The 26,312-nt window shown below is 40.0% G+C and overlaps 1 protein-coding gene across 4 annotated transcripts in view; it reads right to left on the reverse strand.

Annotated features, from left to right (window-relative positions):
- Positions 1–10,877: 10,877 nt before the first annotated feature.
- Positions 10,878–26,312, reverse strand: part of mybphb (myosin binding protein Hb) — a 30,418-nt gene continuing 14,983 nt past the window's right edge. Inside the window, exons 5-13 of one of the 4 annotated variants that reach the window (XR_015850786.1) lie at positions 24,310–24,398; positions 24,051–24,246; positions 21,676–21,815; positions 21,436–21,595; positions 20,303–20,439; positions 15,558–15,744; positions 15,434–15,484; positions 11,159–11,190; positions 10,878–11,065 (exon numbers count right to left, since the gene is read on the reverse strand). Coding sequence is in view for 3 of the 4 variants with exons in the window: in XM_088338976.1 (XP_088195102.1) it covers positions 11,042–11,065; positions 11,159–11,190; positions 15,558–15,744; positions 20,303–20,439; positions 21,436–21,595; positions 21,676–21,815; positions 24,051–24,246; positions 24,310–24,398 (965 nt within the window). In the remaining variant the exon portion in view is untranslated. The remainder of the gene's footprint in view (positions 11,066–11,158; positions 11,191–15,433; positions 15,485–15,557; positions 15,745–20,302; positions 20,440–21,435; positions 21,596–21,675; positions 21,816–24,050; positions 24,247–24,309; positions 24,399–26,312) is intronic. The other 3 variants (XM_088338976.1, XM_088338978.1, XM_088338979.1) reach the window with 3 other exon arrangements.

The following is a 26,312-nucleotide window of genomic DNA, read 5'->3' on the forward strand; positions in this document are numbered from 1 at the left end:
GTCTCTTTAGAATTGTACTGTGAGGGGCACCCATTCAAGAAACCAGTTTGGCATTTGGAACAGAAGGGCTGTCGACAGGGCTCTCTGCTACATTTGGTTTTATGATGAATACAGTTGAGTCACGGTCCAAACTGGTAAGTGGGCTCGGAGTTGCTACACGCTCTGTCTAAATTTGAAAGAAATCTCCACCAGAAGAGGTTTCATTGTTTTGCCATAGTCTGATTCTATGGACTGGTCACACTTCAAATGATAGAATAGAATAGAATAGAATAGAATAGAATAGAAGCACGGCGGCGCAGTGGTTAGCGCTTGTGCGGCACAGTTCTAAGGTCTTGGGAACCTCCTGCGTGGGTTCAAATCCAGCTCCAGACTTCCTGTGCGGAGTTTGTATGTTCTCCCCGTGCTTGCGTGGGTTTCCTCCGGGCACTCCGGTTTCCTCCCACATTCCAAAAACATGCATTTCAGGTGAATTGGCCGGTCCAAATTGTCCCTAAGTGAGAATGAGCGAATTAGTTGTCTGTCCCTGTGTGCCCTGCGATTGGCTGGCAACCAGTTGAGGGTGTCCCCTGCCCACTGCCCGGAGATGGCTGGGATGGGCTCCAGCCCCCCCGCGACCCTAATGAGGATAAGCGGTACGGCTAATGAGATGAGATGAGATGAGATGAGATGAGAATAGAATAGAATAGAATAGAATAGAATAGAATAGAATGTACCTTTATTGTCATTGTTACAAAATGGGTTAACATATTGTGTCAACGAAATTGGGCATGACACTCCAGTTTCACACATTCACAGTGAGGTAAAGAGCCAAGAAGATAAAGGAACAGAGAAGATAAGGTTATAAAACAAGGAGGATAAGGCTATAGTTATAATTTACATGATATTTACACAAGAAATGTCGGCATGTAGAATGTTACATAAAGTTGGTATCGTAATACAGTTGGTATCGTAAGGGTTGTGCAATTTTGCATTTGGTGCAAAAGTAATCATAGTGCAAAAAAAATGGTCAACATATGCATTGGTGCAAACAAAGTCATCATAGTGCAGAAAAAAATTGGTCAACATTGTGCAAGGTGAGCAGTAAACATAGTGCAGTCAACATGTGCAAGAACATAGACGTGAGTACCATTTTACATTCGTGTGAGGTAGTGTTTTTGCAAGAGTTTTTCAGTTTTTTGTGCGGTGTCTGTTTAGGGTGGTAATGGCAGTGGGGAAGAAACTGTCTCTGAGTCTGTTTGTTTTTGCTTTGTGTGACCTGTAGCGCTTGCCGGAAGGCAGCAGGTCGAAGAGGTGGTGGCCGGGGTGAGAAAAGTCCTCGATGATGTTTTCTGCTCTGCTGAGGGAGCGAGAGCAGGCAATGTCCTCCAGACTGGGCAGAGAGCAACCGACGATTTTCTGGGCTGTTTTGATGACCCTCTGTAGCGTTTTCCTGTCTGCTGCTGTGCACCCAGCATTCCACACCGTAATGCAATATGTTAGCCACTGTGGCTTTGTAAAAGGACACCAGCAGCTGCTGTTTTAGATTATTTTTCCTGAGCACTCTCAGGAAATGCAGTCGCTGCTGGGCCTTCCCTACCACCGCTCTGGTGTTTGCAGACCAGGAGAGGTTGTCGGAGATGTGCACACCCAGAAATTTGAAGGAGTGGACTCTCTTTACACAGTCTCCTTTTATGATGAGTGGTTCTGGATTCCTGCCATTCCTTCTGAAGTCCAGTATCAGTTCTTTTGTTTTTGTGGTGTTCAGTATGAGGTGGTTTTCGAAACACCACGTTGACAGTGACTCCACCTCATCCCTGTATGCCGCCTCGTCCCCTACATACAGTTTCAATGTACGTTGCCTGATCATGTTTGCCTGCAGTCTGAGCAAGTCCCAAGACAGACGGTTTTGTGTTAGGAAATCAAAAAGAAAACCTTTTTTTTAAACAACTAAAGCTGGTTATCGGTTATCTTGCAAAGGAAACAGCTTGACCGAGTGTCCTTATGCTTAATGTGTACTAAATCCCCCTGAGGATGCTGCAGCTATAATGGCTCTCTTCAGCCAAAAAGCCCGAGCTGCGCATTGATTTCAGATCCCACAAAGGATGAATGCCACCTCATTGCATCCATTTAATTAGAACGGTTGCATGGATTGCTCAGAAGCCAGTGATAACCCATGATTGCTTGCTCTTCTCAGTAAATCAGGGCTTATCCAAAATAAGATTTGTTTATTTTATGTACAGTTTTTTTCATTTGTAAACCCAGTTTATATGGGCCACAATGCCCTTAAATCTTCTGTTTAGCATACAAGCTAGCCATTTAGAACTTGTCCAGAAGGGTGTTCTGACCAAAGCAAAGGCCTGAACATCTCGTGTGATTATAGATAATGGCAATCGAAGACTATGGTTCCATGATTGAAAAAAGACAGCTCATCAGCAAGCTCTTCAAAACCTGAAAACAATATTGAAATTTCATTCAGGAGTGTTGAACACAGAAAAAAGCATCTTAAACATTTAGACTTATAGATCTTGAGCCCAGTGAAGGCAAGTCACATTTATTTATACAGCCCTTAATCACAAAAATGTCTCAAAGGACTGCACAGGATTACAATTACAAAATTGCACAATTACCTGATCTTAAACCAGCATGCGGGCAAGGAACAACTCAAAAACCTCAGTGTGAGGGAAAAAAGTGAAAGGACCTCACATGTGGTAATCCCCTTCCTGCAAATATTAAATGTTAATAAGAGAACCTTAAAGTCACATCTTAAGTGGACTGGGAGCCAGTGCAAGTTGGCCAATACAGGAGTAATATGCTCAAACCTTTTGGTCTTAGTCAAAAGTTTAGCTGCCGCATTCAGAACCAGCTGCAAACTTTTAATGCTAGACACCGGGAGACCAGAAAGCAATACATTACAGTAATCAAGCCGAGAAGTAACAAACGCATGAATTAAAACCTCTGCATCTGATTGGGACAGCATCAAGCAAATCTTCGCAATATTACGGAGGTGGTAGAAAGCTATTCTAGTAATATTTTTCACGTGTAACTGAAACGACAGATTAGGATCAAATATAACACCTAGATTTTTGACCGAGTCACTATGGGTGATATTACATTTGTCTAGGTTCCGGGTAGTGTTTGAAAACAACTGACGACAGTGAGCTGGACCAATAATCAACATTTCAGTTTTTTCTGGGTTAAGGTGTAAAAAATTAAGTGACATCCATCTTTGAATCTCAGTAAGGCAAGCCTCCAGATTTCTACGACTTAAGTGTCCAGATTTTTCCAGTGGCACATACAGTAGAATGTCATCTGCATAGCAATGGAAACTAATATTATACTTGCGGATAATGTCACCAAGCGGGATCGTATAAATACTAAAAAGAAGGGGGCCAAGTACAGAGCCTTGAGGAACACCACAGGGGACATTAGATTGTTTAGAGGTCAGATTGACATAGTTAACACATTGCATCCTATCTGACAGGTAGGACCTAAACCACGAGAGTACAATTCCTGAGATACCAATGCGTTCTAGACGAACCAGTAATATGTTGTGCTCGACAGTATCAAAAGCAGCGCTAAGATCCAGCAGCAGTAACATTGATGAGGCACCGGAATCTATTGCTAAAAGGAGATCATTGGTTACTTTAGCAAGGGCTGTCTCAGTAGAGTGATTTGCCCTAAATGCTGACTGGACAGTTTCAAAGAGGTTATTTTCTGACATGAAGTCATTTAGCTGCTGTGCAACGTCTGTGTTCAAATCTTTATTCTTTGTTGTTTTTGTAGCACTAGTCTAAACATAAATATAATTCTTGTCTTTCCTTGAGATTCAGGATCAGGCCCAAGTCTTAAGCTTTGTCAGAATTTAGGCCTGGACCAATATAATACATAATAATAGCAATGGTTAATCATAACTTTCTGTTTTAATAGACCCTAGAAATAAGGAGAGAAGGCATCAATGGATTTGGATCTTGAAAGGATATTAGTAAACACAGCCCAAACCTCGGATACGAAATTACAACCTGTTCTAAAAGCTCTTCTCTAAGCCCTTTCTTTTTTCTTAAATCTCCTTGGTTACAAAAACAGATCCACCTAAGAGGGATTGGGAATCAATCACATGATTGGCCGATAGTGACAACGATGAAAAAAGTGCATCATAGTCAAAACAACAAACAACAGTGCACAACCATAGTAAAAATAACGAACTGCCATCTCGTGCTTTCCCCGTGTACAATTTTAAAAACAGACTACCGTATTTTCCGCACTATAAGGCGCACCTAAAAGTCTTTTTTTTTTCAAAAGCTGACCATGCGCCTTATAATACAGTGCGCCTTATATATGGCTCAATATTAAAGTAAGAAGACCATGATTGCGTATCATTATTGAACGTATCATTATTGAACGTGAGAAATTAGGTGAGTTATGCGGCTTTATATTTTCCTGGTATCTTGTTTTAGAACGATTTTGATGTTGCTGTGATGAGTTGAGTGAATTAAACTAAATTCCAAGTGTTTATTGTCATATGCACAGTAAAGTTGCGAGCGAAAAAGAAAATAGAAACTAAGGAATGGTTGCCATTTCTTGAATTCCAAGACTTTAACCTTCCGAATGATATTTGAAATGACGCATTTAAGTGACATTGTACGGACACCGCATCCACACGTGTCTACGACACGTATTTGCTTCTTTGCAAGCTTTGGGAATGTTAAGTTGGACTGAACTATCTGACTGTTTTGTCCACGTTCCCATTGTAGCGCCTTATAATCCGGTGCGTCTTGTGTATGTCAAAAATAGGACCAAAAACTATTTTTTCGGGGTGCGCCCTATAACCCGGTGCGCCTTATAGTGCGGAAAATACAGTAAATGTATCAAATAGCCTTGGCCTTGTATTGGCCTAAGTTAAATACAGGGTTGGGTAGGGTTACTTTAACTTGATTGCTTTCAATTACTTTTGGATTACTCCAATCCCAAATATGCTAATAAAAGACAAAAGAAACTAAATATGAATAAAATGACTAAATGTTGTGCAGGCTTGGGGAGTAACAGAATACATGGAGCTGTTTGGATTTATTTTCCATTTTGTTTCTGTCGCATTTTATGTTAGTTTTGCCGGAGATCAAAAAGATCAAAGCCAGGAGAGAAAGCTTACCACATGTTGTGAGTCATCATTTTATTCATATTTAGTTTCTTTTGTCTTTTATTAGCATATTTGGTGTTGGAGTTATCCAAAAGTAATTGAAAGTAATCAAGTTAAAGTAACCCTACCCAACCCTGCCCAATCATCACTATGCCGAGAAGTTGAAGAGTGCATAGGGACATGCACACGGTTACGTGATTCTAAAATGAGAGCCAGATGCCAAACTGCTTGGTGCCCTCACAGCAATGCAGTCAATTTACTGCCGCTGCGTGCTCTCGAATTAGTTGACAAGCAGATTGGTATGAGGAGATTGTGAAAAGGTACACTGTAAAAATAACACAAGGGCAAAATATTACTCACATGAGAGGTTGGCAAACATTTTCTTAGCACGGGTCTCATTGGGTTAAAAAATGTGGATAAAGAAGGACCGGGAGGAAAAAAATATTGATTTTTTGTTTCTAGAGATCAGAGGTAAGATCAGGCTTGGATAATCTAGCCCGACCCGACCCATGCTGAGAGTATCAAAGCCTGAGCCTGAACAATTAACAGGAATTGCAGGACCAAGCCCAAAGCAAACACGAAATTTCTGATTCATTTGTGAGGACTCAGGAGGAGGAGAGATAATTTATGATGAAAAAATTAAAGCCTATCTTTTGTAAAGAAATCTAAGTTAATAAGACCGTATAAACATTTACATCTTTTTTTATATCTGTGTCTGCACAGGTTATGTTAACCAACAATTTTCCATTATTGTCAGTTTTTTTAAGAGTTGATAGGAACATTTTAGGACCGTATGTCATTTTGAAGGGTTAAAAAAATTGGGCCATGAACCACAGTAGCAGTTTGTTCTTAAAAGGTACAGTGTGTAATATTTTTTGCTTACAAGTGCAAAAAAACTTTCATCCAGTAAAAAAAACAAAAGATTGATGTGAATACTGGGAAAATATACATGAACAATCACACAAATGTGAAAAAGTTATTAAAACAACTATAGCTTACTAAATTGTATTTCTTTTTCACCGTAGAATCCTTTCTTTAACCGGGCCATTCTTTTAAGGCTCTGCTGTGTATTACTGGCCCTTGCTTGTACCAGACAACAGAGTGCCATCTAGTAATAATACACATTGGAGCTTTGAGAATCTACCACATCACTTGAGGAGAGAATGAGGCAGAGAGACAAATATGAACCGTGGTGGGTGGGGAAAAAAGGCAATGAGAGAGAAGACTGGTCCAACCCAAACGTAATGATTGACATTTTAGGCCCAACCAGGTCTGGCTCAGGCTTAAAATCGTACCCATGCTACAGATACAGTCAATCTGATTCATTAGCAAAACATGAGGGAAAACAATAATGTAGACCTATCTTTTTTGTGGGCATTTTTTAGATATTTTTTTCATGTTTTTTGCAGATTATATCAAATAAAGAAGGCAGAAAAATGTCAAAACGTCTTTTCAGAATATCAGTGACAATATGCATTTGTGAATGTACAAACATGCATACAGTTACAAATACAAGGTATATTCATTTTGTTTTGTCCATAAATAAACCATTTCATCAAATTGGTTTTAAAATGCTCGGAATTAAAACAAAATTAAAAAACTCCCTTTTTGAAGAACTTAACTTGATAGTATGCATTGAAAAATTCCAAATGATATACAGCTAGTACATAAGTTTGTGTTTTGTTCATTATATTAGATTGATATAACGATCAATTAAAAAATACATGATAGAAATAGGGTAGCACGGCGTGCTTAGGTGGGTTTCCTCCGGGTACTCCAGTTTCCTCCCACATTCCAAAAACATGTATGTCAGGTTAATTGGCCGGTTCAAATTGTCCCTAGGTGTGAATGAGCGAGTGACTTGTCTGTCTCTGTGGGCAACCAGTTCAGGGTGTCCCCTGCCCATTGCCCGAAGATAGCTGGGATGGGCTCCCGCATCCCTGTGACCCTACTGATGACAAGCGGTGCAGATAATGGATGGACAGATGGTACAACTCTGAGTCCTGAGTCCTGCCACGTGCAGAAGTTTGCTGATGACACTGCTATCGTGGGATGTATCAGAAGTGGGCAGGAGGAGGAGTACAGGAAATTGATTCAGGACTTTGTCCAATGGAGCGATGCAAACCACCTGCACCTGAACACCAGCAAGACCAGGGAGATGGTGGTGGACTTCAGGAGAACTACAACTCACCTGGTTCTTGTAACCATCAAAGGAGAATGTGTAGAATTTGTCCAGACCTACAAATACCTGGGTGTGCAGCTGGATAATAAACTGGACTGGAATGCCAATACAGAAGCTCTATGCAGGAAAGGTCAAAGCCGACTTTACTTCCTCAGATGGTTGGCGTCCTTCAACATCTGCAAAAAGGTCCTACAAATGTTCTATGAGACTGTTGTGGCAAGCGCCCTCTTCTATGCGGAAGGGTGTTGGGGAGGCAGCGTCAAGAAGAAGGATGCCTCTCGTCTCAATAAACTGGTGAGGAAAGCGAGCTCTATTGTGGGCACAGAGCTGGACAGCCTGACAACAGTAGCTGAGAGACGGGCACTGGAAAAGCTGCGGTCAATCGTGGACAATTCATCACATCCACTACACAGCATCATCTCCAGACAGAAGAGCAGCTTCAGCGACAGACTGCTGTCACAGTCTTGTACCACGGACAGACTGAGGAGATCTTCTTTTCCTCATGCCATGAGGCTCTTTAACTCCACCCGGCGGAGTAAAGGCCCGCATTAAACCACACCCCCCACATTGAATATTACCGTATTTTTATTGCAGTGTGTATTCTGTGTTGCACTATCCAGATACTCTATATAACACGCTACATTGGGTATCAACACGTCACATTGGCTATTTGTGTATTGTATTCTTTTTGCTTTATTATTGTTTTGTTCTTTAGCGCAGGGATGCTGCTGGAAGTGTGAATTTCCAAGCGGGGATGAATAAAGTATCTATCTATCTATCTATCTATCTATCTATCTATCTATCTATCTATCTATCTATCTATCTATCTATCTATCTATCTATCCTTCTGATAGAAATAGAAAGTAAAAACAATTGTAGCAAGCTATTACACTGCCGATGTCACCAGGGGACAAGAGTGGCACCAAATCAACACGCTTTTATTATCTTTTTAATTAATTTCACACATATAATCGTTATAATTTTAACATGTTTGTTTGGCGGAACAGATGAAAAATCTTAACAGGCCGCATGTGGCCCACAAGCTTTAGTTTGCTCACCCCTGACTAGAATTTGGCACTGTGGGTTCAAAAACATATTTTGATCTTAAAGCAGATTCAGTGATGTGTGTTTTGATAATCTGTAACAGAGGATGGTCATTAAAAGGCGGGGTATGTTGTTTGAGGTGTTGTTAAAATGTTAAGTTAAATATGTTTTCGATTGAGTATGTGTTAACAATGCTCAACTGTGTTTAAAGAGCCCTTATGTTTTATTCTCCATTTGCACCTATTAACTTTCATCCCACTTTTCACAGAGCACAAACACATGACGGCATGCTCGCCCCGCAGTTTTTTTTTTTTTTTTCTATTTGTTAGTGGAGCATACAAATTGTGAAAGTAAGAAATTGTCTGCTTCTAGTAGAAGTACAAACGCCAAACCAAACCCCCAAAAAGATGAAAAAGGGAGTTTATTTGAGCACGCCTGAGAAATTCATTCATTTTTCATTCAGGCTTAATAAGGCTAAATCATGACTTTCAGCCAGGAGATGGCGACAGAGAGTAATAACGTCTTCAAATTCCACCTTTACCAAAATACATAAAGTATCTGGCTTGTATTCTAATACATTATACATTTAAGAGCTAGGTTTATTATGCAGGGTGTTTCAAACTTGTTGCTATATTTTGAGACATTAATATCATAGACATTAAATTAATAAAGCTGATCAAATACAATAGTATTAATGTTAAAGATCAGATAATGTAATCTGAATGAAAATTTCCAAAGCATGTGGATGATGTGAATAATTACAAAATAGTTCAATATGCACACAGATTTATTTTCATTTTGTTTCATTTTATGACAGTTTTGCCGGAGATCAAAGAGATCAAAGCCAGGAGAGAAAGCTTACCATGTGTTGTGAGTCATCATTTTATTCATATTTAGTTTATTTTGTCTTTTATTAGCATATTTGGTATTAGAGTAATCCAAAAGTAATTGAAAGTAATCAAGTTAAAGTAACCCTACCCAACCCTGCACACCGACTGAGACACGGCATGCGTCGTGTCAGTATTCTTCCGCCAAACACACTGAAGCATCTTGGGTGACAGTTTCTAACAGATTATTTTTCTTTTTATACGCAAATTATCTGCTCCTGAGTTAGTGCAGGGAAACACAAATATTTATCCTAATAAGTGTTAATATATAAAGGATATCACATTTTTTTGAAACACCCTGCATATTAGTTTAGTTCCTCAAAAGCAGACAGCTCTCAAGTATTTGTTTGGACGAGGCTTCTAAATAGGAGAATATCGTCCATCTTGTTGCTATGGAGACCTGCGACCAATGTTCCCTGTAATTTTCCACGGGTCTGAGCATTCACACAAAGCCGGTGAGCAACGCTTGAAACAACAGTGAGCAACAGCAATCCCAAGTGTCGCAACTAAGTCATTATCAAACATGTCCAAAACTTGACATCACGTTACATTTTGCAGTTTCCGGCAATTCAAAAAATATTTTCACTTTTGAATGAATTGATTCATGTACTATTGCAAAGGTTGTACGGCCTACAAACGTAGTTTGTTCTTACAATTTTTTCACAAGATATCCATTTCTTTTGATTTCCTGATATATTTTGTCGCATAATATTAACATTTTTAGGGGCTTATTGAGTCGGTTGTAAGATACAGAACTGTACTGAATCATATTTTTGAGTGGAAGTACAATGTTGGCAACAAGATTCACTTGATATAATTGGAAATTATTTGAATGCAACACAAACTTTTTCTTCTTTTTTCTGTGTTTTTTTTTTACTTTTTTTAAAATTCTTTTAAAAAAAAATCTCATTGTGTTTATTTTTTCCGACCTGTTACTTTTTTGTTTTTGTTCTCTATTTACTTTTTTCCTACATTTCTTTGTTTTCTTTTTTCTGGCTTTTTTCTAAATGTGTCCTTCTTTTTTTTCTCTTCCTTTTGTTTCTTTTTTCTCAGCTTTTCACTACTTTTTCATTTTGGTATTTTTTTTCCTGTTTTGTTCTATTCCCCCTTTTTTTAAGTCATTTTGTGCATAATTTTACATAACATTTGGTCATGTTGGGATCAAAGTAGCAAAAACAACCTGAAGAGCCGTTTAGGACCCAAAAGAGCCGATTCCTTTTAGTGAGCCGAGCCAAAGAAGCCGGTTCTCGACAAACTCTACTAACTTTACTCAACTTCGTTTTACTTTGACTCGACTTCAAAATACCGCCTTTAGGACACAACGTCAGGGGAACCCGTGTATTTTTACCTTCATGCGCTGTAACTTTGACTTAAATCGCTTCTTAATTAATAATTTTGAGCCCTGATTTTTGTGCGCTGGCTAAATTTTCTTGTGCGCTGAGAATTTGCGAGCAGTGCGCAATTTCGCACGCGCGCAGCTTAGAGGGAACACTGCCTGCGACCATCTCTTTTGACTGAGCCTGGACTGTGTCATACCCTATTCAACACTAAACACTGTGGCTTGGTTTTTACAATAAGGAACATTTACCAGCATCACAACACTCAGAAAAAAGGATCAGACCAAGTTTATAGGGTACATACATTCTCTTTGCATACATGTGTTAACTTTGTGTGCCCATTTTATTTTCGGATTGGTAAATTACAGTAGAGAGGATAACAAAAACAATAATTTACACCAACATGTGGAGTTTGTTGATAGTTGAAGAAAAATACTTGGATGGATGTGTGGTGATTGGCCATGTGTACTGTACACGTTCATTTAAGGAATCCAGGAGTTTCCTGTAGAGGGTAGAGAAAGAATTTCAATAAAGCAAAGGCGTAGATCATGCGAGGGGAGGTGTAATTTTAGACGCGGCTATAAGTGTCACACACCTTATGCTGCGAAGGCTTCGCTGCCTCTGCTCCTAATTTGGGAAAAGAACACACACGGACGAACCACCGCAAGAACAACAGGTGTTAAACTCGCTCGGCATGGCAACAAGTTCGATGCATGCTTTACTTTGGTACATGAATGAAACAATCCACTGAATAGCCTCAATCTTGAAATCCAGAAAATATCTGTTGAGTTTGCTTAAAACGAGTGGGCCCAGTCATTGACATCTGAGAGGTTCGATTACCAATTTCATGGATGCTTCTCTTCCCAGTTTAAATCCTGTTCTATCTTTGGAAAAGAACAACATGGGGTCACCTGGACCAGAATTACAGCAGGGAGAGTTCATGTCAGGTTTTAGAATAAATCCATATTATAGCACTGAAAATCAACAACTAGGTTTTATGACAATGTACTCCATGTCTACCGATGGGATGAGAATTAAGTTGTTGGATTTGAGTGTGGGATGGTGTCTAGAAAACAAGATTCAACTAGTTTTCATCCGCTTAGCCGCTACTTTTTTCCCTAACTTTCAACCCTGCGGCTTATTCAGTGATGCGGCCAATTTATGTAATTTTTCTAACGGCCGCTAGCGGCGCTCGAGTGTTGCTACCATTAACTGCCCTGTCAAAGCCATATTATTATTATTAAAGCTTTGAAAACTCTCTCGGTGTACCGTCTTTCTTTGTAAATATGTGTAACCCATGTATAATATGTATTTGCAACTGTATATTTTTGTAATGTATTCAGTTTAGACACTTATTCTGATATGTTTTGCACGGATGAACGAAAAATGAGGGGCGGAACAAACGCCGGGTGCCGAGTTTAAGTGGGGACCGCTAAAGGTGAGGGACAGACAAGGAAAGAAGAGGGGGTGAAAAGTTGGTTAAAGAAAAAGGAGTTGTGTGAGTAAATGTGTTCATCTGATATATTTTTCCCACCCTTACCTTTGGAAATATACACTTTTTTCCTTGGATTAGTTTCAACGGGACCCGGACTCTGCAGGTCTGCATCAAACCTTAACTACCGGTATCATTTTCTGTTCATTTTGCCGGCTGTGATTTTTGGACTGCGGACTTTAATGAAGGACATTTAGTTTCAATCGCGGGACTTGAAGTCGGGTTTGGGTTAATTTTGTGTTGTGTTACATGTTTAAATGTGGGCGCATGCGGCTTATATACAGGTGCGGCTTGTGTATGTACAAAATCGATTTTCCTCTTAAAATGTGGTGGGTGCGGCTTACAATCAGGTGCGCTCTATAGTCCGGAATTTACGGTATTCATATTAAGAAATATATTCCAGGGGACACATTTACGCCCTTTTTTGTGTTAAGAAAGGTTTTTAATCAAATAGTTTCGGTCTATTTAAAGAGATTTGTACGTGCCTCAAAAAACACAACAGATATGAATATGAAGTCTGGTTTTGAGTAGAAGTCGACATTAAAATCGAAAAGCAAAACTCCTTACGACAATAAGCTGATTATTGGAGTATGGGCAGCACGGCGACACAGTGGTTAGCGCATGTGCGGCACAGTTCTGAGGTCATGAGATCGAACCTTCCTGTGTGGAGTTTACATGTTCTCCCCGTGCTTGAGTGGGTTTTCTCTGGGCACTCCGGTTTCCTCCCACATTCCCAAAACATGCATGTCAGGTTAATTGGCCGGTCCAAATTGTCCCTAGGTGTGAATTGATTGTATGTCCCTGTGTGCCCTGCGACCTGCGGCAACCAGTTAAGGGTGATCCCTGCCCGCTGCCTGAGGATAGCTGGGATGGGCTCCAGCACCCCCGCGACCCTACTGAGGATAAGCGGTGTAGCTAAGGGATGGCTGGATGGATGGTGAGAGTATTTGAAGCAAGGCAAATATATGACTAACAGGTGATTACTGGATAGCATTTTCTCACGTATATGTCACACAATATACAGTAGTAGCTACTAGCGCTGCTGCCACACAAGATGTAGCAAACATATTGAGTCAGCCTAGTCATGTGTCAGATGTATCACAGGTTCAGGTGGTTACACAGAGAAAGGTTAAGGAACCACCATCATTTATTGGGGATGGCTCAGACTCAATAAATTATATGAGTAGGAAGATCTAATGAGGACATTTATTAAGAAGAGTAATGTGAGGCTTGAAGAGCAGGCCGAGGAAATCATTATGCATTTGAGAGAAAAAGCTAAAGATTGTATATGATGTATACATCTGTTTCAGTGGTAATATTTGCTTTCAAACAGTGAACTGGTTTAACATTTCACCCTTAGAGGTCGCAGTAGGGTGAGTGAAGCAAATGCCGTGCATTCAAATAAGTTACCCTACAGAAGCTCAAACAGATCACATTTTGCAAAATTCTCATGCCAACTTCACAATCTCCATTAATGTCATCAAACATGCATTTTGGTAAGTGGGTGGACATGAACGTTGGTTTGATGTTAACCAAAATCGATAACAAGAGCAGCTCAATAGAGTTGGTCATAGCTGGAGTAGACAGCGGTCAAGAGGTTAACTAATATAAGAAGGCCAGTAACAGCATATAAGAGCCAAGGAGCGGGCCAAATAGGAATCATTGTTGACACTCTTACCCTCTTCAATGAGGCGAGGGAATTGCGTGCCTCAATGTGGATCAGCAGACGCTAAGCACAACACTTTCCAATGTGAAATTCAGATATTTTGAAAAAGAAAATCCCCGAATTGTAAAGTAAAATGAGAAAAAAATACTATCACTAAGTATAACCATATAATATATTTTTAATTTCAAGTTTTATGCTTTGCTTACATCCCCTGACTACACGTCACTGCCTCCAGACAAGTGGCTAACTCTAGCTGTTAGGTAGTAACTTAGCTAGTAAATGAGTGAAAAAAGGCTGGTAAGGGTAAGGTTACTTTAACTGGATTAATTTCAATTACTTTTGGATTACTCCAATACCAAATATGCTCATACCGTGAAACCTCGGTTTTCGAACGCCTCTCAGTTCGGACAAATCGGTGTTCGACCAAAAATGTAGAGAAATTCTTGCTTTGCTGTTCGGTCAAAATATCAGAGTTTGAACGCCGGTACGCTAGGGTGCGATGCTGAGCGGCGTACGGGTGTTTTAGCCCCTAATTAAGAAGGTCGGTGCAAGCAGGACAGGTGAAAAAAAAAAGTTGTTCGTCCAACTATTGCCTTTAAGAAAGACATAATAGCTAAATATGAAAGAGGTGTACGAATTTCCGATCTTGCTAGTGAATACAGCATGGCTAAATCTACTATCAGTACGATAGTAAAGAATAAGGAGGCTTTGAAATCGAGTGATGCGGCTAAGGAAGTTAGCGCTATAAGCAAGCAACTGCCGCAAGTTTTGGAAGAGGTTGAAAAACTTTTGATGATTTTTCTCTCCACACCGTCCACCACAAAGGTAAGAAATCCTATTCATAATCCTTTTTTTTTATTTTTACACGTTCATGTTAGCGTAATCTTTCGTACGGAAGATTACGCTAACGCGAACAAACGATTAGCCTGGGTTAGCTTCATGTTTACGTTCATGGTAAACATTCAGGGTGTTGGAACGGACTAAAACGATTTTACATTACTTTTAATGGGAAAAAAACGATTTCGGTGATTGAACAAATCGGTTTTCGAACAGGGTTCTGGAACGGATTATGGTCGAGAAACGAGGTTCCACTGTAAAAGACAAAGATAAACTAAATATGAATAAAATGATGACTCACAACATGTGGTAAACTTTCTCTCCTGGCTTTGATCTCTTTGATCTCCGGCAAAACTAACATAAAATGCGACAGAAACAAAATGAAAATAAATCCAAACAGCTTGCTGTTCCATGTATTCCGTTACTCCCCAAGCCTGCACAAAATTTAGTCATTTGATTCATATTTAGTTTCTTTTGTCTTTTATTAGCATATTTGGTATTGGAGTCATCCAAAAGTAATTGAAAGTAATCAAGTTAAAGTAACCCTGCCCAACCCTGCTGGTAACATCGTGTAAGTGCAAGTGCCAGATGCTTGAATAACAAACCCTAGCAAAAATCACATGCAGGGCTCAGCATTTGAAGTAAAGGTTAAACCGGGGCTTAAGTATTCTGTTAAAATAATGTTTTTTGGTTTTTTTGGGGGTTCCATTTCAGAAGATGATGATATTTTTTGGAAATAATATACATAAATGTATCAAATGTGAATTGATCGCTTAAGATAAAACCATGCATGTATCATTTACGGTTAAAATAATGTATTTGTGCTACTCTTAATAAACAGTCTTCCCAAATTGCAAGTCAGCAGTACAACTTACCAGCGAGAGAGACAACTGCCTATTTCTTTTCTGCCTCTACAACAATCGGCTCTATTTGCAACAAGGTCAAAGGGTTAGTCTTCACCAGATCTTAACCCCAAAAGGAATGGTGTGATTCACGTACGTCGGACTTCCAGCTTGCAACTGACGGTGACCTCTCCGTGGTTGTTTTTGGCTCGGCAGGTGTAAACACCTCCGTCGAAGCTCACAGGCTTGCGGATCTCCAGGGAGCAGATGCCCTGCACGCAGATCTGCCGAAATTTGGGGTCGTCGCCGATGACCATTTGGTTCTTCAGCCATTCGATCTTGGGCTGCGGGCGAGAGGAAAATGTATTACATTGAATAAAGATTCAGTCTTCACATGTACCGTAAATTCCGGACTATAAGGCGCACCCGATTATAAGCCGCACCTACCGCATTTCGGGGTGAAAACCGACTTAGTACATACACAAGCCGCACCGGTATATTAGCCGCATGCGCCCACATTAAATAATGGATGTTTTTTTGAATGAACTATTCTGTTGAGGGGGCGGGGGATTCTGCATAGGTTTATTAATAAATATTCTTTATTAATCGTCCTCTATCTATTATTAGTCAGTTCATGATACATTTCAAAGCCAATAGGCCGAGACACTTGCTCCCAGTCAAGGAACTGTGTCAAGGTCCTAGCCATAGGGCCAAGATACTATCAGTGCTATTTTTTTTTTCACAATTTCACCATATCATATGGTTTGAATAAATTTATTGACACTAATGACAGAAAACAATACAATCTCAACAGCAATCAAGCACATTCACAATATTGCATCGTTCCCGGGGATTCTGCAATACCGGGTCAATACGTGAAGTGAACAGAGCAAGCTACTTATCATTTGATGCAGACCTGCAGAGTCGGGCTACCCGTTGAAAGTAATCCAAGGAATATGTATATTTCCAAAGGTAAGGGTGGGAAAAATATATATCCACTATTGTCTCCTGCGTTCACAAACACTCACCATTACCCGTCCCCAGTTCCCATCAGCCCGCGTTTGCTCCGCCCCTTCTTTCTTATTCGCTCGTGAAAATCAGCATAAGTGTCTCAAATAAATACAAATAAATACATTACAAAAATATACAGTTGCAAATACATATTATACATGGTTACACATATTTACAAAGAAAGACGGTACACCGAGAGAGTTTTCAAAGCTTTAATAATAATAATAATATAAATTTCATCCCAAACTGTGCCTTTAAAAGGTACCAACACGCTACTATGAACACGCACGCAACGCATCAAACGTATCTATTAAAGGAGCATACCGTAATTGATGAATTCACGGTATACCATCCTCATCTTCCTCCCTATAACTGTCGCTATAAAAGGCGTCTCCTCGCAATCTGAAGGAACCTTTGTCATATAGACAGATTTTGCATAATTTAAGAAGGAGTTTAAGTCTTCCTCGTCATAAGCGGCCGTTAGAAAAATTACATAAATTTGCCGCTTCACCGGATAAGCCGCAGGGTTGAACATTTGGAAAAAAAAATGGCGGAATTTACAGTATTTATTAGATGTAAGGTATTGTCCTTGAGTTGAGGTCTTTGTTTCTCAAACCCACACATGTTTAACTTTCATGATGTCGTGTGATAGTCATTTAAATACAGTGGAACCTCGGTTTTGGAACGACTCACAGTTCGAACAAATCGGAGTCCGAACAAAAAATTTTAGAAATTCTTGCTTCGTAGTTCGAACAAAAATACAGGCAGTTGCAGGACACACAGGGACAGAGAATTCACTCGCTCATTCACACCTAGGGACCATTTGGACCGGCCAATTAACCTAACACGCATGTTTTTGGAATGTGGGAGGAAACCGGAGGGCCCGGAGGAAACCCACGCAAGCACGGGGAGAACATGCAAACTCCACGCAGGAGGTTCGATCTCATGACCTCAGGACTGTGCCGCACATGCGCTAACCACTGCTCCACCGTACTGCCATAATGATATTAAAATCAATATTGTTTATTTTTTCATGAATGCACTTTTTAACCACTAGGGGGGCTTAAATAAAGTACCTTTTAGGCTAACTGAAAAAAATATGTTTCAAAAGTGGCCGATTTTACTCATTTAAATTGGCTAATCTTTGAAAAGCCCTAATTATCTGTAAGAAAAATGAATACCTTTATGTTATTTTGGGTAAGCAATATGCTTATATGGAAAACAAATAATTTATATTGTTAATTAAAGTCAGCCATTCAGAATCGTGATAATCAAGATCTTTAAGTAACCGGATACGAAAATGTAAAGTGCTTAAAAAACATTTGATGATTTAGTTTCTCATTGAGCTGTGGCGTTGAAAGACATTTGCTCAGAGGGTAAAGCACTTATGTACAGATCTTTGTTAAAGTAGAAATATATTAAATAAACAAACTACCGTAAATTCCGGACTATAAGCCGCTACTTTTTTCCCAAACGTTCAACCCTGCGGCGCTCGAGTACAGAAGGTAAGATTTAGACCGGTGGAATATATGCGCCGAGGAAGACTGAAATTTCTTAGCTTGTGCAAAAATTAAATTAGCGTAAACATACCCTCATCATGCAAAATGCAAAAAGAAAGGCACATGACGCAGCTTTCAAGCTAAAAGCAATCGAGCAGTCCGATAAAGAAGGAGCGTGTTGCTAGTGTGTTTTGGAATAAGGGAGCGTGGGACAACGTCTATATTACACTGTTTCTTTCCGACACTGAGAAAGACTTTGAGGACGGTTTACCGTGATTTTTACAAGTATGGTATGTTTTTTAACAGACCCGTATACTGTAATGCGAGCGTGTTGCTAGCATGTTGCTAGCGTGTTGATACCATTAACTGCCCTGTCACAGGCACCGTTTGGGAGGAAAGTTATATTATTATTATTAAAGCTTTGAAAACTCTCTTGGTGTACCGTCTTTCTTTGTAAATATGTCTAACCATGTATAATATGTATTTGCAACTGTATATTTTTGTAATGTATTTATTTTAGACACTTATTCTGGTATGTTTTGCACGGGCGAATCAAAAGGAAGGGGCGAAACAAACGCGGGGTGACGGGAAGTTGGGACCGGTAAAGATGAGTGTTTGTGGACGCGGCGGACAATAGTGGATATATATTTTTCCCAACCTTACCTTTGGAAATATAGACTTTTTCCCTTGGATTACCTTTAACGGGACCCGGACTCTGCAGGTCTGCATCAAACCTTAAGTACAGGTATCATTTTCCGTTCATTTTGCCGGCTGTGATTTTTGGACTGTGTACTTTTATGAAGGACATTCAGTTTCAATCGTAGGACTTAAAGTCAGGTTTTTGGTTAATTTTGTGTTTGTGTTAATTTTTTTTAATGTGGGCGCATGCGGCTTATATACAGGTGCGGCTTGTGTAAGTACAAAATCGGTTTTCTTAAAATGTGGTGGGTGCGCTCTATAGTCCGGAAATTTATGGTACATTTAAAACATGCACATATCGAGCACAATTTTACTTCTTTTCATAAAAGGTTTTTCAACATTTTGAAGAACAGGTTTAAAACTGATCAAAGATCAGGATCTGCAATGGGGTTTATGGGACAAAAATCGGATGTTTTCCATGTCATGAGTGGAATGAATTTTATGATTATTATTTTTTCAGTCAACTGTTTAATAACCTTTAAAGAAGTGAAGACAAACAGAAATTCTAAAGGCAGCGTTTTTGAGAAAGAGCAGAATTGCAGGAGCTCTATTACTACAACCCAGTGTACTTCTGTACACACCCTTGATTTATGAACAGATGCCCCACCCGTTCTGGAGTTTTGGCATGGTGAGACCCCCTGAGAATTCCACGCAAGCCCCTTTCTCACGCCGTTCAAACTAATACATCACCAAGCCACACCCGTCACCTACTTACATACTCTCTACAAACTACTCTCAACCAATGTTCCCTGTAATTTTCCACGGGTCTGAGCGTTCACACAAAGCCGGTGAGCAACGCTTGAAACAACAGTGGGCAACAGCAATCTCAAGTGTGGCAATTAAGTCATGATCAAACATGTCCAAAACTTGACATCAAGTTACATTTTGCTAAGTTCCCGGCAATGCAAAAAATGTTTTTCACTTTGAAAGAATTGATTAATGTATTATTGCAAATGTTGTACGGCCTACAAACGTCATTTGTTTTTACAACAATTCTTTCACAAGATTTGCATTTCTTTTTTTTTCTGGTATCTTTTGTCGCATAATACTAACATTTTGGGGGGCTCATTTAGTCGGTTGCACGATACAGAACTGTATTTAATCACATTTTTTAATGGAAGTACAATGTTGGCAACGAGATTCACTTGATATAATTGGAAATTATTTGAATGCAACACAAACTTTTTCTTCTTTCCTTTCTTTTTTTCTGGCATTTTTTCTGAATTGTTCCTTCTTTTTTCTCTTCCTTTTTTTTCTTTTTTCACTACTTTTTCATTTTGGTATTTTTTTCTTTTTTGTTCTATTGAACCCCCCCCTTCCTTCAAGTCATTTTGTGCATAATTTTAGATAATATTTGGTCGTGTAGGGATTAAAGAAGCAAAAACAACCCGAAGAGCCGTTTGGGACCCGAAAGAGCCGGTTCTTTTGAGTGAGCCGAGCCAAAGAAGCCGGTTCTCGAAAAACTCTACTGACCTTACTCAACTTTGTTCTACTTCGACCTTGACTTCAAAATACCACATTTAGAACACAGCGTTAGGGGAACCCGTGTATTTTTACCTTCAAGCACTGTAACTTTGACTTAATTCGCTTTTTAATTAGCAATTTTGAGCCCTGATTTTTGTGAGCTGGCTAGATTTTCCCACGCCGATCCTAACTCATTGGGTTCAGCTGATGTCAGCAGATTAAAGTCTACCTTGGGGAATCCCCTGACGGAGCACAGCAGCTTGGTACTGTATCCCACCGTGGTGGCCCGGTTGGCCAGAGAAGTTGTGAACTTAGGGGCCTCGGTGAAGTCGTGCTCCTGGTACTCCGGGGCCTTGTACTCGATTCCTGCGTTGGCCAGAGGATAAAATGAATGAGATGCCTTTCATCTTGAATAACCATTTCAATTTTTTAACATCTGGCTCGAAAGAAGGGAAGGGCAAATTGTATTAAGTTGCAGGCAGCATTGGGTTAAATATGTTTGGCAGATTGGAGAGGTTGGGAAGAAAAAAACAATTGATTTGTATCTGCCGATACAGACTCTCTAATCCGATACCGCTGCAATACTTCAGGGATAAAAAAGGGGCACAGATGGTAAGAGTGGCACAAAAACAACTTTTTTTAAATTAGAGGTACTGTATTTACCATTGCTGATCTGCAACCTCAGTGGAAATGTTTAAATCTAAGCTTAAAACACACTTATTGAAAGTGCACCAACCGCAAGAGGAATTCGGTCTCCACGCTTTTGGCAGCAGAATGCCTACAGCGCCATTCCCCCCACACACATGATGTCGTTTTCAGCTGTGCCATTTTCTTTTACAAGTTGTTTACGTTACCCAGTGTTGGGTAGGGTTACTTTAACTTGATTACTTTCAATTACTTTTGGATTACGCCAATACCAAATATACTAATAAAAGACAAAATAAACTAAATATGAATAAAATTACAAAATTTTGTGCAGGCTTGGGGAGTAACGGAACACATGGAACGGCAAAAAGGATGTTGGCAAGCTGTTTGGATTTATTTTCATTTTGTTTCTGTCGCATTTGATGTTCGTTTTGCCGGAGATCAAAGAGATCAAAGCCAGGAGAGAAAACTTACCACGTGTTGTGAGTCATCATTTTATTCATATTTAGTTTCTTTTGCCTTTTATTAGCATATTTGGTATTGGAGTAATCCAAAAGTAATTGAAAGTAATCAAGTTAAACTTACCCTACCCAACCCTGCCTGGTACCAAAACCAAAATACGACAGATATAAGCATTGCTTTAAATGAATACATGTTTTTTTCCCCACGTTGCTTGAACGTAATAATGGTCACACTCAGAAAAAATAACCATCTCACCCGTCTTGAGGATTTTGGCCTCATCCTTGGTGATGGCTGCCTCCTCGCTGATTCCGCACTTGTTTTCAGAGAAGACCCGGAACTTGTACGTGTTGCCCATGATGAGGTCTGAGATGGTGGCGTTGAGTCGATGGTAGTGCTCCATTACGGTGAACCAGTCCTGCCCACAAAGCAACAATCCTTGTCAGGATACAGGGATAAACTCCAGTAAACCCAGCAGAACTCCCGTGCAATTCTTACTCCGGTCTTTTTGTCAGCTTTCTGGATGGTATAACCGGTGATCTCTGTGTTACCGTTGTCTTTGGGTGGGGTCCACTCCAGAGCCACGTTGAAACCCCAAGTGTCCACAATTTTCAAACTGGCTGGAGGCCCGGGCAGTTCTGACAACCATATAAGATTCAAGTTTACTTAGCAGAATATGATTAAATAATTAAATAGAAAAATAATCTATTTAGAGCTATACACTGTATTTTTTGTTTTTTGATTGTATATCTCGTTAGTTTGTGGGATTAAGAGCCTTTTATGGCTTTTTAAAAAATAAATAAATAAATAAATAAATAAAAAGAAATAAATCTCACACACACACACACACACATATATATATATATATATATATATATATATATATATATATATATATATATATATATATATATATATATATATATATATATATATATATATATATATATATATATATATATATATATATATATATATATATATATATATATATATATATATATGTATATATATATATATATATATTGTCACAGTGTCATAATTGCCCTATTTAGAACACCTGTGGCAGCTTGATTGGCGCCAAAAGCCTGGACAAGCTGATTGGTGGCCACACCCTTCTTAAGCCCCCGACTTCAGTTCAAACTTTGTCAGATCGTTGCGAGCTGTTGTGTTTCACTCAGTGAGCCTTCCCGTCCAACTTTGTCCCTGTTAAAACCTGCCTGATTCCCGTTTTTCGACCCGTTTCCGAACCTGAATACGCCTGTTTTGCCTGCCGCCTGCCTACGACCACTATTACGAACTTTATATCGCCTCTGATCTCCAGCCCTGGTCAAACGATTTGCCATTCCCGCCTGTCTTTTTGCGACACGCCAGTCCTCAGATCAAGCAATCAAGCAAGCCTTACTCTCACTGTCTTTCAATAAAATCTGAGAAACGCATGCAATTGAGTCCTGTCTTTGTTCTGGTCTGTGACACACGGTTGCACTGCGCCAAATTGGTCCCGGCCGTGCGGCACCAGGTTCTGTCACGGTTGCCATGGTGCCCAATTGGCCCTGCCCATGGACACCAGCTGAAACGCGTTGACAGATTGCTCCCTGGGAGTACTTAAACGCCTTCCTTTGAGTCGTTTGTTGTCAAAGCGTCTGCGAAACTCCCACTAAACTCTGTTGTGATATGCCAATCTCCGTGAATCTCCATTTTGCCTGTGTTTTGATCCTGTTTTGTTTTCGGCCCCATCTGTTTGATTTTGACCACTTCCTCGTACTGAGCAATTTACTTCCGCAACCATGGATCCCCGGATTGAGTGTGGGCTCATTTCTCTTCTTCCCAATAAACTGTGAGCAACGTTACGCGATTGGGTTTTCCTTCCTGTATCCTGTTTTGGTTTGTGATATATATACATATATATATATATATATATATATATATATGACTATGCTTTACCCAACAAGAAGCTCACTGTGATTGAGACAAGTGTCTTGTTGTTTTTTAAGTTGCTGTTTCAAATAAAGATAAGGAGCAATTAAATATATCCTGAAATCCTACTCAAATGCATATGACTTGAAATAAAACCCCAAAGAGTAATGCCACCTAATTTCCATAGGTATATTTTGATCAATACAGAGTACTATTTTTGCACTATGATGACTTTGCACCAAATGCAATATTGCACAACCGTTACGATACCAACGTTATCACGACAACCCTGTATGTAACATTCCACATGCCGACATTTCTTGTGTAAATACCATGTAAATTATAACTATAGCCTTATCCCCCTTGTCTTATAACATTATCTTCTCTGTTCCTTTATCTTGCTCATACCTCACTATGAATGTGTAAAACTGGAGTGTCATGCCCAATTTCGTTGTCACAATATGTTAGCCCATTTGTAACAATGACAATAAAGGTATATTCTATTCTATTCTACTATGGTGGGGCAGCACGGCGGGGCAGTGGTTAGCGCGTGTGCGGCACAGTTCTGATGTCATGGGTTCAAATCCAGCTACCAGCCTTCCTGTGTGGAGTTTGCATGTTTTTCCCATGCTTGCGTGGGTTTCCTCCGGGCACTCCGGTTCCCTCCCACATTACCAAAAACATGCATGTCAGGTTAATTGGCCCGTCCAAATTGTCCCTAGGTGTGAATGAGCAAGTGTTGTCTGTCCATGTGTGCCCTGCGACTGGCTGGCAACCAGTTCAGGGTGTCCCCTGCCCACTGCCCGGAGATAGCTGGGATGGGCTCCAACACCCCCGCGACCCTAATGAGGATAAGTGGTGCACATAATGAATGAATGAGTACCATGGTTTGATTTGATTTTACATAAAACACAACAAAAAATAACAACAGCAACAAGAAGGCTATGTTGGCCTACCAACAATCTGCAGAGTGATCAAGGCTCTGTCCTCAAAGTCATCCACTTTGACACACATCTCATAGTTGCCGGAGTCTTCCCTCTCGGCTGCCCGGATGAACAAGATGCTGTCCCTGTCCGTGCTGCGAATGTTTACCTTTCCTCTCTCCAGTGGCTGTCCGTTTTTGCTCCAGCTCACCACAGGTTTGGGTTTTCCCTAAAACATGCCAAGACGCCTGAGTCCCGCTTAGGACCATCTCCTGATTTCAAAATGCCTTACTGTGAATGGGATGGTTAGGTTGATCTTGTCGCCGACATTAGCCACATAACGCTGCCTGAGGTAGCGAGGCAGCCGCACCTTGGGTCGATCTTCATAGACGAGAAAGAAGAGAAGGAAAAGCTTTTCAAATTGAGAACAAAGATGGCTTAGCTGAATGTCAAAGTGAATAGAGACAACTCATTCCAGATTATTGCTGTGGCAAAGGTAAAGGTTTTGTAGCACATTATTTTTTGCATTGGGGCGGCAGTAGCTCAGGAGGTAGAGCTCCTCTTGGGATCAAGGGATCCCAGTTCGAATCCCGGCTCGTCCGCGTTACATGTCGAAGTGTCCTTGGGTAAAACACTAAACCGCTGCTACCCCCAATAAGCAGGTTAGCGCCTTACATGGCTGCAAGGCCGCTATTGGGAAATGTGGAGCACATTGTAAAGCGCTTTGGGAAGTCATTGACTTGAAAAGCGCTATATAAATGCATTTCATTTCATTTCATTGCATTCGGAGCTTTCTGTCCGTCTGCTTGTCTGTCGGTCTGTCCGTCTGTCTGTCTGCAGTGTTCTGGTTTGCCCGCGTCCCTGCGTCCTAGACGCATCATTTTTGCTGGGGACGCATCGTCTCAAATCAACGTGCGTCCCCGGGACGCAACTTTTTTGACACAAAATTATCATCATTACCCGATGATTTTTTTTTAACAAAGATTTAGCGCACTCCAAACTTTTCGTCAGGCAGATCCGCCATTGTTGTTTTGGTCTCGCGGTTCGAGTTTTCGTCTGCACGCCGATCTCGGCAAACGAGATCTCGTTGCTTCGAGATGACGTCATTGTTGTGGTGCTTATCGTCGAGTTAAGGTGAATATCAACACAAAATTAGTAATTTCTTCAGTGTCGGTAAAAAGTCCAAACATAATGCAGAAAGTGATAACAACGGCAATAATTCCGGCACGAAAAAACCGTGGAGATATTCTTCAGAAGATCGCAAAGGCAAGGAAAACACGTGTGTTGAAGCGAACGATTCGACGAAAGAAAATAAAAGAATACTCCTAGCAAGAAAAGGACTTTTCTGCCAAAATGGACAAAATGATATTCCTGGTTACGCTATGAGAAGGATGATAATGGAGGCTACATGTTCTTTGATGCGTGTACCCAGCGTGACAAAAAAACTGGATTGCATAAATCCTCTTGCAATACGAACTTTCAGAAAAGCACATTGGATCGGCACAACGACAATGACAACCACAAATTAGCTATGGAAATTCTGTTGCTGCAGGAAGAGAGAGGCAAGTATGAACGGATACGACATCAAAAAGAAGAATTGGCCATGCTTTCACTGCTAGTGAAGATAGTTAAGTGGATGGCAGTATTTTCAGTATTTTGTATAATGTACAATATTGTGAACTGAAAAATCTGACGCGATTAACTGTGATGATTAAAACTGAATGAAAATATAGATTTATATAATTATTTCAGCAATATTATTTTGTTTAATTTACAATATTGTTGTGAACTGAAAAATCTTGAAGAGATAAGTGATTTGTATTACCCATTAACTGTGATGATTAAAACTGAATGAATATATAGATTTATATTATATATTTGTCGCCGATTTACGATTTCAACCGAGATAACACTAAATTTTGGGGACCCATAGATCTCTGTTGGGACCCATAGATTTTTGAGCATGCGAGTCCCCGGGACCCATCACTTTTCACAGGTAAAATGAACACTGCTATTGGCTCACACTTTATGATAAGTTTGTGTAACATATTCTTGACAGAACTTACTCTCCGTCATATTAAATTTACATCCAAGTGGTGAATTATAGCTCCAGTAATTCTTCAAGATGAGTGTCATAAAAAGTGTCACAATTGACAGCAAGACATATGACTTCTCTATGTCGCTACCCGATGTATTTATTGGTATTCTGCCAACAGACAAGATTTATGGCCTACTTTGAGATTTCAAATACAGTATGAACAACTTCCTAAGATTTCATAGGAGGACCCACCTGCT

This window comes from Urocampus carinirostris, chromosome 6 (genome assembly GCF_059441175.1).
Source record: "Urocampus carinirostris isolate Australia breed hairy pipefish chromosome 6, RoL_Ucar_1.0, whole genome shotgun sequence".
Classification (NCBI taxonomy): Eukaryota; Metazoa; Chordata; class Actinopteri; order Syngnathiformes; family Syngnathidae; genus Urocampus; species Urocampus carinirostris.